The sequence below is a fragment of the Poromitra crassiceps genome (genome assembly GCF_964638095.1).
Source record: "Poromitra crassiceps genome assembly, chromosome: 1".
NCBI classification, from domain to species: domain Eukaryota; kingdom Metazoa; phylum Chordata; class Actinopteri; order Beryciformes; family Melamphaidae; genus Poromitra; species Poromitra crassiceps.
The window spans coordinates 16,417,867-16,432,866 of record NC_139623.1 but is presented as its reverse complement, the minus strand read 5'-3'; the positions used below and the strand labels follow the sequence as shown (position 1 = coordinate 16,432,866).

Here is a 15,000-nt window from a genome sequence, read left to right as displayed (position 1 = left end):
GCACAAATCACACACAGGAGGTTTTTCTGTTGTTCCTTTCTGACATCATTCAGCATTCAAAAACATAAGGCCTGCATGACACTTGCAGCATTCACTATTCGACCAGTCAACAAACATGAGTAAATGGGAAATAACTGCCTATTATAAATAAGAAATAAGCCACGATTTATTCAAGCCACGCCAAGCTAAATAATGAATGTTACTGTATATTTGCTGATGTGGAGCTTATGGAATAATAGAGTACAGATGCCCCACCTCCACTATTGCTTCAGGAAGTGTTTTACCATTCATAGAGTTTCTTTAAAAGCTGGTGCCAATTGCCTCCACTGATGCAGTCCATAAATTCTCCAACAACCCCAGAATGCAATACAAGTTGAAAACAAGTACAAACAATCTTTTCTTTGTCATAAAAATGTGAAATTCCACAACATTATTGGTCCACTGGTAGACAATTTTAGATGGTGATTTGGGTGCAGGGGTGCTTTCTCCCAAGTGCTAATGGGATTTGTAGTCCAGTACCTGTATGAGATAGGTGACTCTGGTAAGCAGGTTGTTGAGGGTGACCTTGGTTTGTTGTAGGTTGGTCTGGGAGGGGCTGTAAGTGACGGCCTCACCGCACCAGGAGCACGTGGCTGGGTTGGTGAAGGTGGCTGAGGGGCAGATGCGGCACACAACCCCGTACCACACCTCACTGCGGCCGCCCATGTCCACTGGGGGGCGCCATCTTAAGGACACGCCACCATCCCCACTCTCATACTCCCAGGAAATAGAGACAGGGGCAGATGGAGGACCTGGAGACAGAGAGAGTGAGGGGGATAGAGACAGACAGAGACACACACACACACACACACACACACACACACACACACACACACACACACACACACACACACACACACACACACACACACACACACACACACACACACACACAGAGAGAGACGGAGAGAGAAAGAGGGGGGGGGGGGGAGAGTGACTTAGAGAGAAAGGGAGAGAGAGACACACAGAGAGACAGAGAGAGAGGCAACAGTTACATAGTAGTGCACATTGCAGTGTACACAGCTTTGGATGGAAGCATCTGCTAAAAAGTTTAAGATATGAAAGGCAAAGACATTTAACCATGTAAAATGCATGGAAAGAACTTTCTAAAACAAAGTTTTTCCAGACATTATTTTTTATCCCATTAGTGAGTAAAGGGAAATGGGATTTTTACACTTTAACTCACAGATTCTTGAATTTCCATTGCATTTTGATAGAAAATAGTTCAAAAATCAAAAAAGAATATTTTTTGATTTTATTAGCTAGCTGCTGCTCAAGAAAACATCCACAAATATGTGTGTGTGTGTGTGTGTGTGTGTGTGTGTGTGTGTGTGTGTGTGTGTGTGTGTGTGTGTGTGTGTGTGTGTGTGTGTGTGTGTGTGTGTGTGTGTGTGTGTGTGCACAGTACTACACTGACAGTCTGACACACTGGCAAATCACTTCACTGTGTCTCCTCGAACACTTCCTAGAAGCACAATCAGACACGAAGCTCACTTGTGCAGGAGGAAGAGTTGGCGTCGCCGGCGGCCCGGTAGAAACCGCTGCGACATTCACACACACTTGATCCCTCCTGGCTGGTTCTGCTGTTGGAGGGACAGACTGTGCAGGGAACCGAGCCAGACGTGGACTTGAAGTAGCCCACCGGACAGGCTGCAGAGAGACACACAGAGGACGAGGCTGAGTCTTCCCTTACAATTTATAATCAAATACACTTATTGATGTGGTGTTTGGTTGACATGAAACCCTGGAGACTCTTCATGGCAAAGGACACCGCTTATGGGAAAACTGAAAAATGGCAATTTCGAAAAGCTGGAAGCCCCGCCCCCCCCCCCCCACACACACACACACTAGCAGTTTACAATGAAAATGTGAAATGAATGTGTGAAACTCAAACTTACAATAAAACTATCAACTGCCCCCAAAACTAAATATAGGATCAATGTCAAGACTTGTTTCCAGTTTAAGTCTTTTGGTGCTATAATGACAGAGATCATTAATTCATTAATTCATTAATTCATTAATTCATTCATTCTATCATTATTTTGATACATACAGTAGGCCTACAATGGCTGTCAAAAGGTAAAGAAAGAATAAGACAGACAGAAGAGGAGTCAGGGGAAAGCACAATAATTGAATAAACAAAAATATCTCCCATGATTTAATTTAAAATGGATTCTCAATTAAAATACACATTTTGACCTCGCCATGTCATCTGATCCAATAGCAGAGGAAAACTGCACGTGTTTGCCATTTCAACCAAAGTCAAGTCAAGTCAAGTCAAGTCAAGTTTATTTGCACATTTCATACACAGAGGCAATTCAAAGTGCTTCACATAAAATGGTTGACACAAGAAAATAAAAGAATAAAAGAAGAGGATAAAATAGACATTTAAAAGCATCACAACATAACTTTAAGAAAGAGCATAAAAAGTGCATTAAGCGACAGGGGCAGCAGTTACAAAAATAGCTAAAAACGTACTCATTGGGTTTGTTTTTATACACACACATGATTGGAAAAATGTCCATAACCTTTATAATAGTTGGACTCTAACCTTTATATGCCACACACATCTCATAAAAACAGCTGTCAGGCATATTGTTCCAGCTAGCAGAAGCATAGTGGGTGAATGCAGCCTTCCCATGATTTGATTTGATCCTATGGACAGTTAGTAAGCCAGACCCTGCTGACCTGAGAGGTCTAGACGGTTCATAGCGTGGGAGCAATTCAGCTGTGTATTTTGGGCCTAGGCCATTAAGTGATTTGTAGACTAGTAACAGTATTTTGAAATCTATTCTATGACACACTGGCAACCAGTGTAAGGACCTAAGAACTGGAGTAATATGATCAGCTTTCTTAGTCCTTGTTAGAACTCTAGCAGCAGCATTCTGAATGAGCTGGAGTTGTCTAAGTTCTTTTTTGGAGAAACCAGAGAAAAGGTTATTACAGTAGTCTAACCTACTGTAGATGAAGGCATGATTTAGTTTTTCTAGATCCTGTCTGGACATGTAGCCCCTAATTCTTGGTATATTTTTAAGATGATAAAAAGCTGATTTTCTGATAGACTTAATGTGGGAGTTAAAGTTGAGATCAGAATCAATAATAACGGCAAGATTTTTAACTTGATCCTTTAGCTTCAGTTCAGGGATAGAGACTCAAGGCGTGCAGTGATTTTAAGCCTTTGTTCTTTGGGACCGAAGACGATCACCTCTGTTTTGTCTTTGTTTAGCTGGAGGAAATTCTGGCACATCCAGTTATTATTTTGGTCAATGCACTGGCACAGTGAGTCTATGGGAGCATAGTCACCCGAGGAAAGAGTTATATACAGCTGGGTGTCGTCTGCGTAGTTATGATAAGCTATTTTGTTTTTTTGCATAATTAGGCCTAGAGGGAAAGGTTGAATAGAACGGGCCCCATAATGGATCCTTGAGGCACCCCACATGTCATATGGCCCATTTCCACCGCTGGTATCAACCGAGACGCCCAGCTCGTCTCGCTTTTTTGTCTCATCCCACCGATCAAAAACGTGGACAGCCCGGGTTGAGTCGGGGTTGAGTCGTGCTGCTTTTGCTCTGTTGAGGTTCCAGCGCTGTGAACCCGGGTTCATACGGTGACTTGAAAACACTGCAGACGAGTGATTGGTCAGGCAGAATCGTGTTTACTCTATCTACTGACTGAAGCTGCATACCAGTTTAGTGGGGCTTACCTTCTTCTGTTATGTTATTTCCATCAGTCTTTTGTGTTGCTGCCTTCGGCTCTGGTGAAATAAAAGCGATCTCCTTACTCAGCTTAACATGACGGTAGTTTTCAATTGTTTTGAGAGAGAAAAAAATCCGCTCCTCAGGAAGCCCTTTGTAGCTGTGTGCAGCGTCGGCTCCGCTAAGCCGCAGGCGGGGCTTTGGTGAAGCCGCGGTCTTGCCTGGTGAGAGGCCGCCGGGGTAGAGGCTTGAGGCTTCACTTCTCCCCGTAGCGCAACCCCCGTCCCTCGCGCAGCGCATGCATGTGAGTTTGACTAACAACAAAGTGATATCCATTCTCCTGGCCGATTGTCACATTTGCCCATGTACACTGTAGGTCATTTAGAGGCACCAGTATTTCATAAACAGTTTAAAAGTTCTGTGTATGGATTTAATTTTAATGTTATATGTTATAGCCTACTTCGGTTATGGGCGGAGGGCAGATATGCGGTCGCTATGACGACCAGGTGTGGGCGGGGGTGGGCGGGGGGCAGATCGAGCAGCGGTCGAAGCAAAACATCCATCGGGTCGAAACGAGTAGAGCCGAGTGGTGACGAGCTGTGCAGGGCTGTAAAATGTGGTGGAAATGAGCCAATAGTAGTTAGGTCAGATGAGTAATTGCCAATGGAAACGAAGTACTTCCTGTCTTGGAGATACGACCTGGAGGACCGTACCCAATAGCCCAACCCAGTTTTCCAGCCTGTCCAATAATATTGAGTGGTCAACAGTGTCAAAGGCAGCGCTAAGATCCAATATCACTAGAATCGAATTTTTTCCTGAGTCTGAGTTCATTCTAATGTCATTTATGACTTTAGTAAGCGTGGTTTCGGTGCTGTGATGGGGGCGGAAGCCTGATTGGAGTTTATCTAGGAGATCGTTTGAGGTTAGGAATCTATTGAGTTGTAGGTAAACAACCTTTTCAATTATTTTGCCTATATAGGGGAGATTATTGGTCTGTAGTTACTGATTACCAATGTATCAAGGCTGTATCAAGGCTGAAGTGAAAGTCCCGTATCATCTGCATTTTGCTGTATCTACTTTCTGAAGCTGTTTCGCGCAATTTTATTTATTTATTTATTTATTTATTTACTTGTTTATTTATTTCAGATCTCATCATGTTCTTCTGTCAACTTTTATTATCCCATACTGTTTATCATTTCTGCCCCAGTATTTAAGCATCAAGTATTTATTTTTTTACCATTTGCCAATGTGCGATTTTACTGGATTGCTATCTACCTCTATGTTCTATTTTTACTGTTATGCGCATTGTATATGTTGTATCTTGCTAATAGTAAGTATAATTTTTTTGTCATGTATCTTGATTGTTTAGACATTAGGATTTTCCTTTAATTGCTGTATTTGATATGTACTGTGTGCGCACAGGACTCTGTGTGCCCAGGGACTACAGATGCAAATTAGCTTTTAGCTATCTCTGGTGCAATATATTTACCTGTATAGGTTTTTGGGTCACGAAGCCCATAGGCCTTTGTCCGGTGAACACGCAAATTTCCGGGCCCTACTGTGCGGCACGTGGGGGCGTGAAAAATCAGGGGGTGGACTTTACATGTCTTCTGGGCACCCCTCTGCGAGTGGACACCACTTGTTTGCCCATCAGTCCTACAGATAACCCACAATGATTTTTTGTCATTTTCATGCCATTTTCTTGCAGTTCAAGCATGTTCCACAGTGTGGCACAGTCCCACATTACCCAATGGAAAATATGGTCCGTGCACACCGTGTGCACGTGTAGCACTTATGCTGGAATAAGTGTAAATAGGAGACATATATAATCAAGTATACAGTAGAGTATGGACTAGTTCCAGGTTTGACTATGGAGCTGGTGGAAGAGTAATTAACACACCGACACAGAACTGCAAGAACCGGTTTGTATTAGATCAACAAAATGAAAATGCATATGTAACCATGCAAAGAAGCCAGTTACATAAATTGACAACGCCACCTTGGGAATTTCACCCAAAGAGTTAAACCAAAGTTCAGTTTGACCCTTAAATGAAAAGCAGAGGCAAGATGTTCCAAGTATAACAAGGGTACATGTTTATTTAATGCACAAAGTCCAAGTTAAAAGGTTAACATGCTAAAAGGCTGGTTGTTTATAAATTAAAAACACATTTAGATAGTTCTAAATGGGAGCTGCTCAACGACCAGGAGGAGGGGTTAAGAGTCCCCAGAGAGGGAGCTAAAAGCTAAAATGCGATCCCAAATTAAGACTAGGTGGGGATACACTACAAACAGCACGGCAAACCAAAAACACAAACCCACAGATAACTAGGAACACGGGGATTCACACACTCAGCCCCTCTCAATGGGACAATTTCTCCACTCCTGGCCGGGACAACCTGCAGTCAGAACGTAACAATTAAAAACAGGCAGTGGTATAACAGAAAGTGAAATAGTACAACAAAATAAATAAAACAATAAAGAAAGGGCAAAACAGCAGCTGGCCGCTACTGTAAAGTGACAGGCGAAACACAAGTATTAATACATATATCTATATGTTCTGTGACAAATACCTCTATGAACACTGAACATTTTACCTTCACAGAGAATAAAGCTCTTGGGATTCTCAAGCTGTGATGAATGTTCTAGGCCGCATGTTCACTTCTGCCTACAAACAATCATGGTTAGACAGTAACAGTGGAAATAACCAGGAAGTACCTGCATACAAGTCACCCAACATACAACCTTACTCACATAAAGTGTCAGCAACCAAGCTCCAAGCAACCATTTCCAGGGAAAACCAAAGAGTGTGGGATAAGGACAGCTCAGCCCCACAAGACACAGTATTTATTGAGGTGCACCTAATTATCTAAGCAGCAGCACCTGGGCCTGGATGGGTGTAAATCACTAGGGAGGGAACCTGACTACAACATGGGCCAGCCCTCTAAGTTAGCCTGGCTACACATAACAAAAAACACTTGAAATAAATCAAGAAAAATAACAAATAAAGTAAATATAAAGAGGCCTTTTAGATAACAAAAAGAGTGGGTTTACACCTTCTGTAAAGTAGCACTACTAGTGGTGATTTCCGTTCAGTCCATTAATGTTCAAATCAATTCATTGAGTCAAATAATCACATTTCTATTCATTTCATTCCCATCTTCTTCCCCGTCATAAATACTATGCAATTGCACAATCCCATAAAGCCTTCAATTCAGTTCACACTATAAAGTGACTATTGTGACTAAAGTGCTTCAAGTTTGACAATTGTTATGACAATAATTGCACAACCCATATGACCTGTGTGCAATGAGGGAGAAGGGGAGAGAAAAAATGAGTAAAGACTAGTGTGTAAAGTTCTACCACCCAAGGGGAATGGGGCCTATGGTAGGAGTGAGTTAGGCTTGAGGCCTGCCCAGAGTTCAAGGTTCTTCTGGTTTAGCTCGCCATCCATTTAGCTCCAGCTATGAAGCCCATCCAGTATTCGCATGCACGGTTTCCTCCACAACAGCAGCAGGACATCAGTTCCTCAGATCAGACACTGTTGACTGATGGCTTGATTACAATTTGCATATATAGTGAAGGCTGTAGTTGGCATGGTAGCTTAGCATTTATCTTGGCATGTAGCTTAGCATTTATCATTGCTGGTTTTAGCAATGATGGCAGAAGATTTCCATGCTTTCTGTAATGAGGATGCACTCACCCATGTGGTGTAAAAAGCAGTGTTGCATCCAGTTTCCAATATTCAGGTTCCAAATGTCCAATGTCAGTCAACGTGAACATGAGTCAAGGTTTGTGGCCTGCTTGCATCAAGGTGTGGGGTCTGCTCTCAGCAGGTGTGAGTGAGAGAGTGAGGCAGTGATTTCCTCTTCCCAGACCAAGAAAAGGGGGCGGGTGAAGGACTGAAGAGCCTGCAGCCGATTGGCTCAGGTGTTTGAGTTGACAGTTTTGCTTGTCCAATCATTATACAGGACTGTGGATAGGTGAGTGTGTATATGGCAGAATGTTCAATTCACCTGTGTTACACACGTCCCACATTACCCAATGGAAAATATGGTCCCTGCACACCGGAAGGAAACCATGTGATTGATGTGGCTGAAGATTACCCTCAATAGACTAGATGCACAAAATGAGTTCAGCTGCAGTACTTAATTGAAGCTGCACGTGGGGTTCCGTCTCGCTACTTGGGGGCGGGGCAGTGTAGGCTACTCAGAACAATCAAGGTGTAACTAGAGAACCCATAGTACATTGTCAAAGAGTTGTTTTCGTGCTATTTTCAATTACTGATTTTTACAGAATTGTGGTAAATGACACAAAGGTGACTTTGACAGAAGCGGACACAGCTTTAAGGCCATAACATTGCAGTGGATGCATAGAATGACTAAAGTTTTTGCACGTGTGTTCAGCCGGAGGTCCTGAACTAGTGTAGCGAATATCGCCTCATTCCGTTAAGCCATGCCAAAATGAGAGCCAATCAGGGTCGCTCAGAAGGCCGGGGAACAGCTAATTTGTCATAACATTGCAGCGGATGGATAGAATGACTAAATTTTTTGCACGTGTGTTCAGCCGGAGGTCCTGAACTAGTGTAGCGAATATCGCCTCATTCTGTTAAGCCATGCCAAGATGAGAGCCAATCAGGGTCGCTCAGAAGGCCGGGGAACAGCTAATTTGCCATAACATTGATGCGGATGGAGAGAATGACTAAATTCTTTGCACGTGTGTTCAGCCGGAGGTCCTGAACTACAATGATAACCTTAAATGGAAGTAAGCGAGGCCAAGGGGCGTCACCCCCCACCCTTCTGAGATCAATTTAGATAGTAAGTAGCCCTGGTGGCATGTGGGGACCTCAGGACGACATCCTGAGGGACTGTTTTGACCAAGTAGCATGGGAGGAGTTCAGAGCGGCAGGAGACCTGGGCGCGTACGCAGAGACGGTGTCATGCTTCATTAAGAAGTGTACCGACGACATAGTCCCCACAAAGAAAGTAAAAATAATGCCAAACCAAAAGCCCTGGATCAACAGCGAGGTCAGGGCTGCCCTACACGCCAGGACCACCACCTTCAGTTCAGGCACACCAGAACAATACAAGCAGGCACAATATGCCCTCCGGACCGCTATTAAAAAAGCACAGAGAGACTATGGAAGGCAGCTGGAGTCAAAACTGGACACCAACAACCCCAGACACCTGTGGAAAGGCCTCCATGCTGCTACAGACTTCAAAGAGGTGAAACGACAGAACCCCAGCACGTCACCCACCCTACCGGACGAACTCAACGCGTTCTACGCTAGGTTCGACCCCTCTGGCAGAGCGCCTCCCATCCCCCCTCTCCCAGCCCTCTCCCACTCCCTCCCCCCCACCCTCCCCTCCCCCCCCACCACCACCCCCCCTCTCCGCCCCCCCCTGCCACCTCCCTCCCCCCATCACCCCCCCCTCCTCCCCTGCCACCCCTCCCCCCTCATCACCCCCCCCCCCTCTCCGCCCCCCCCACCACCCCACAGATCCACACCGCCCTCTCACCATCACTGAGGATGAAGTGTGCCAGTCGTTCCTGCGTATCAACCCACGCAAGGCGGCCGGCCCGGACGGCATCCCGGGGCGGGTCCTCAAGGCCTGCGCTCACCAGCTGGCACCCGTATACACAGACATCTTCAACCAGTCTCTCTCCCTCCGACGAGTTCCCCCCTGCTTCAAAGCAGCAACAATCATCCCCATCCCCAAACAGCAAAAAGTGACCATGCCTCAATGACTGGCGCCCAATAGCCCTCACGCCAATAGCCAGCAAGTGCTTTGAGAAGCTGGTCATATCAAAGATCCGCCCCACACTCCCGCCGGACCACGACCCGCTACAATTTGCATACCGCCCCAACAGGAGCACAGCGGATGCAGTAGCACACGTGCTCCACACCATTCTTACACCTATGTAAGAATGCTGTTCGTGGACTACAGCTCAGCATTCAACACCATAGTACCCTCCAGGCTGGTAAGCAAACTCAGGGATCTGGGACTAAACACGGCAATGTGCGACTGGATCCTGGATTTCCTAACAGACCGCCGCCAGGTGGTGAGGGTGGGCAACCTCACCTCCTCCCCACTGACCATCAGCATAGGAGCGCCCCAGGGGTGCGTCTCCAGCCCCTTCTGGTACGACCTCTACACCCACGACTGCGTGGCGACTCAAACTTCAAACTCCATTGTGAAGTTTGCAGACGACACAGCAGTCGTGGGGCTGATCTCGGGGGACGACGAGACGGCCTACAGAGAGGAGGTGAGGGTCCTGGAACAATGGTGCCAGGACAACCACCTCTCTCTGAACGTCTCCAAGACCAAGGAGATAATTGTGGACTACAGGAGAGGGGGGGGCGCACACCCCCCAATCACCATCAATGGCGCAGTGGTGGAAAGGGTGGACAGCTTCAAGTACCTGGGAGTCAACATCCACCAGGACCTGACCTGGGCCGGCCACACCGCCACTGTTGTCAAAAAGGCCCAACAGCGAATACACGGACTCAGGCGCCTGAAGAAATTTGGGCTAAGGAAAGAAATCCTCAGGGACTTCTACAGAGGCACCATTGCAAGCCTGCTGACTGGCTGCTTCACCGCCTGGTACGGGAACTGTACCGCCATGGACCGCAGGGCGCTACGGAGGGTGAGGCGCGCGGCCCAGCATGTAACAGGAGATGAGTTGCCAGATCTGCATGAACTGTATAACCAGCGGTGCCTCAGGAGGTCCCTGAAGATCATCAAAGACACAAACCATCCCCACAACAGCCTGTTCTCCCTGCTACCCTCAGGGAGGAGATACAGGGTTCCAAAAGCACGCACAAATCGCTTGAGGAACAGTTTCTTCCCGCAGGCCACGAGACTCCTTAACATACACAAATAGTGTAGTAGTCGTACCGTACCGTACTGCAGCTGCTACCATTATGTATGCCTAATGTTTAATTGTATGTTTAATAAGGTACATGCTATTTGCACCTGTATGTCAAATACGTCGAATTTAAAATGTCTGAACACGTCCAACGTATGCACAATGCCTAATGTTAATTGTATGTTTAATAAGGTACATGCTATTTGCACCTGCATGTCAAATACGTCGAATTTAAAATGTCTGAACACGTCTAACGTATGCACATGACATGTGCACCTATGTGCAATGAATAAGCCACTGACTTGTCTTATCGCTATTCTGCCTTATTGCCTATTGCTGCTTAGTATTGCTTATTGATGCCTATTTCTTATTGCCTATTGCTCATTGCTTGTTGCCTATTTGTACTATGTCATAAACGGAGTCCACAGCACAAGAATTTCACACGTGATACTTGTACCATGGAGTGACAATAAAAATCTAGAATCTTGAATGTGGGCGGGGCCAAGGGCCACATGTGTGGGCTAGAAGGCTGACACTTGGTGGTCGTAGAGTAGCAGGGGGTGCCACAAACATACCAAAAGATCAGCCTTCTAGCCCTCACCTCTCTTGAGAAACAGACGTGTTCACCCTGCATATGTTGGTGTACACCGCGCATGCTTTATCATGTAATATGTAAAAGCTTATATCTCAAAAACGACTCAGGCTAGGAGGCTGAGATTTCAACTGCAGCCTCTCCTTATTATACAGGACCAGCCCTGTGAGTAGCAGGAGGATTGGAAGAAGTTGGATTTTTTGCCTTCGGCAGCTGAGAGCTGGTTTCCAGATTTTGGTCCAAAATTCAAATTGCTCCTATTGACTGGAAACTCAGCACACTAATAGAGCACCGTGGTGGTATTAACATACTTTGGTATCAGCCTCCTAACCTGAGTCGTTTTTGAGATATAAGCTTTTACATATTACATGATAAAGCATGCGCGGTGTACACCAACATAGGCCGGGTGCACACGGCTGTTTCTCAAGAAATGTGTGGGCTAGAAGGCTGACACTTGGTGGTCGTAGAGTAGCAGGGGGTGCCACAAACATACCAAAAGATCAGCCTTCTAGCCCTCACCTCTCTTGAGAAACAGCCGTGTTCACCCTGCATATGTTGGTGTACACCGCGCATGCTTTACCATGTAATATGTAAAAGCTTATATCTCAAAAACGACTCAGGCTAGGAGGCTGAGATTTCAACTGCAGCCTCTCCTTATTATACAGGACCAGCCCTGTGAGTAGCAGGAGGATTGGAAGAAGTTGGATTTTTTGCCTTCGGCAGCTGAGAGCTGGTTTCCAGATTTTGGTCCAAAATTCAAATTGCTCCTATTGACTGGAAACTCAGCACACTAATAGAGCACCGTGGTGGTATTAACATACTTTGGTATCAGCCTCCTAACCTGAGTCGTTTTTGAGATATAAGCTTTTACATATTACATGATAAAGCATGCGCGGTGTACACCAACATAGGCCGGGTGCACACGGCTGTTTCTCAAGAAATGTGTGGGCTAGAAGGCTGACACTTGGTGGTCATAGAGTAGCAGGGGGTGCCACAAACATACCAAAAGATCAGCCTTCTAGCCCTCACCTCTCTTGAGAAACAGCCGTGTTCACCCTGCATATGTTGGTGTACACCGCGCATGCTTTACCATGTAATATGTAAAAGCTTATATCTCAAAAACGACTCAGGCTAGGAGGCTGAGATTTCAACTGCAGCCTCTCCTTATTATACAGGACCAGCCCTGTGAGTAGCAGGAGGATTGGAAGAAGTTGGATTTTTTGCCTTCGGCAGCTGAGAGCTGGTTTCCAGATTTTGGTCCAAAATTCAAATTGCTCCTATTGACTGGAAACTCAGCACACTAATAGAGCACCGTGGTGGTATTAACATACTTTGGTATCAGCCTCCTAACCTGAGTCGTTTTTGAGATATAAGCTTTTACATATTACATGATAAAGCATGCGCGGTGTACACCAACATAGGCCGGGTGCACACGGCTGTTTCTCAAGAAATGTGTGGGCTAGAAGGCTGACACTTGGTGGTCATAGAGTAGCAGGGGGTGCCACAAACATACCAAAAGATCAGCCTTCTAGCCCTCACCTCTCTTGAGAAACAGCCGTGTTCACCCTGCATATGTTGGTGTACACCGCGCATGCTTTACCATGTAATATGTAAAAGCTTATATCTCAAAAACGACTCAGGCTAGGAAGCTGAGATTTCAACTGCAGCCTCTCCTTATTATACAGGACCAGCCCTGTGAGTAGCAGGAGGATTGGAAGAAGTTGGATTTTTTGCCTTCGGCAGCTGAGAGCTGGTTTCCAGATTTTGGTCCAAAATTCAAATTGCTCCTATTGACTGGAAACTCAGCACACTAATAGAGCACCGTGGTGGTATTAACATACTTTGGTATCAGCCTCCTAACCTGAGTCGTTTTTGAGATATAAGCTTTTACATATTACATGATAAAGCATGCGCGGTGTACACCAACATAGGCCGGGTGCACACGGCTGTTTCTCAAGAAATGTGTGGGCTAGAAGGCTGACACTTGGTGGTCATAGAGTAGCAGGGGGTGCCACAAACATACCAAAAGATCAGCCTTCTAGCCCTCACCTCTCTTGAGAAACAGCCGTGTTCACCCTGCATATGTTGGTGTACACCGCGCATGCTTTACCATGTAATATGTAAAAGCTTATATCTCAAAAACGACTCAGGCTAGGAGGCTGAGATTTCAACTGCAGCCTCTCCTTATTATACAGGACCAGCCCTGTGAGTAGCAGGAGGATTGGAAGAAGTTGGATTTTTTGCCTTCGGCAGCTGAGAGCTGGTTTCCAGATTTTGGTCCAAAATTCAAATTGCTCCTATTGACTGGAAACTCAGCACACTAATAGAGCACCGTGGTGGTATTAACATACTTTGGTATCAGCCTCCTAACCTGAGTCGTTTTTGAGATATAAGCTTTTACATATTACATGATAAAGCATGCGCGGTGTACACCAACATAGGCCGGGTGCACACGGCTGTTTCTCAAGAAATGTGTGGGCTAGAAGGCTGACACTTGGTGGTCATAGAGTAGCAGGGGGTGCCACAAACATACCAAAAGATCAGCCTTCTAGCCCTCACCTCTCTTGAGAAACAGCCGTGTTCACCCTGCATATGTTGGTGTACACCGCGCATGCTTTACCATGTAATATGTAAAAGCTTATATCTCAAAAACGACTCAGGCTAGGAGGCTGAGATTTCAACTGCAGCCTCTCCTTATTATACAGGACCAGCCCTGTGAGTAGCAGGAGGATTGGAAGAAGTTGGATTTTTTGCCTTCGGCAGCTGAGAGCTAGTTTCCAGATTTTGGTCCAAAATTCAAATTGCTCCTATTGACTGGAAACTCAGCACACTAATAGAGCACCGTGGTGGTATTAACATACGTTGGTATCAGCCTCCTAACCTGAGTCATTTTTGAGATATAAGCTTTTACATATTACATGATAAAGCATGCGCGGTGTACACCAACATAGGCCGGGTGCACACGGCTGTTTCTCAAGAAATGTGTGGGCTAGAAGGCTGACACTTGGTGGTCATAGAGTAGCAGGGGGTGCCACAAACATACCAAAAGATCAGCCTTCTAGCCCTCACCTCTCTTGAGAAACAGCCGTGTTCACCCTGCATATGTTGGTGTACACCGCGCATGCTTTACCATGTAATATGTAAAAGCTTATATCTCAAAAACGACTCAGGCTAGGAGGCTGAGATTTCAACTGCAGCCTCTCCTTATTATACAGGACCAGCCCTGTGAGTAGCAGGAGGATTGGAAGAAGTTGGATTTTTTGCCTTCGGCAGCTGAGAGAGCTGGTTTCCAGATTTTGGTCCAAAATTCAAATTGCTCCTATTGACTGGAAACTCAGCACACTAATAGAGCACCGTGGTGGTATTAACATACTTTGGTATCAGCCTCCTAACCTGAGTCGTTTTTGAGATATAAGCTTTTACATATTACATGATAAAGCATGCGCGGTGTACACCAACATAGGCCGGGTGCACACGGCTGTTTCTCAAGAAATGTGTGGGCTAGAAGGCTGACACTTGGTGGTCATAGAGTAGCAGGGGGTGCCACAAACATACCAAAAGATCAGCCTTCTAGCCCTCACCTCTCTTGAGAAACAGCCGTGTTCACCCTGCATATGTTGGTGTACACCGCGCATGCTTTACCATGTAATATGTAAAAGCTTATATCTCAAAAACGACTCAGGCTAGGAGGCTGAGATTTCAACTGCAGCCTCTCCTTATTATACAGGACCAGCCCTGTGAGTAGCAGGAGGATTGGAAGAAGTTGGATTTTTTGCCTTCGGCAGCTGAGAGCTGGTTTCCAGATTT

The 15,000-nt window shown here is 45.7% G+C and overlaps 1 protein-coding gene across 1 annotated transcript in view; it reads right to left on the bottom strand.

Moving 5' to 3' along the window:
* ephb6 (eph receptor B6) overlaps window positions 1–15,000 on the bottom strand; it is a gene marked incomplete at its 5' end in the record, with an annotated part of 45,127 nt that overhangs the window by 7,471 nt on the left and 22,656 nt on the right. The window contains 2 exons of the mRNA XM_083635302.1: window positions 520–791; window positions 1,534–1,689. Of these exons, the coding sequence (XP_083491428.1) occupies window positions 520–791; window positions 1,534–1,689 (428 nt within the window). The remainder of the gene's footprint in view (window positions 1–519; window positions 792–1,533; window positions 1,690–15,000) is intronic.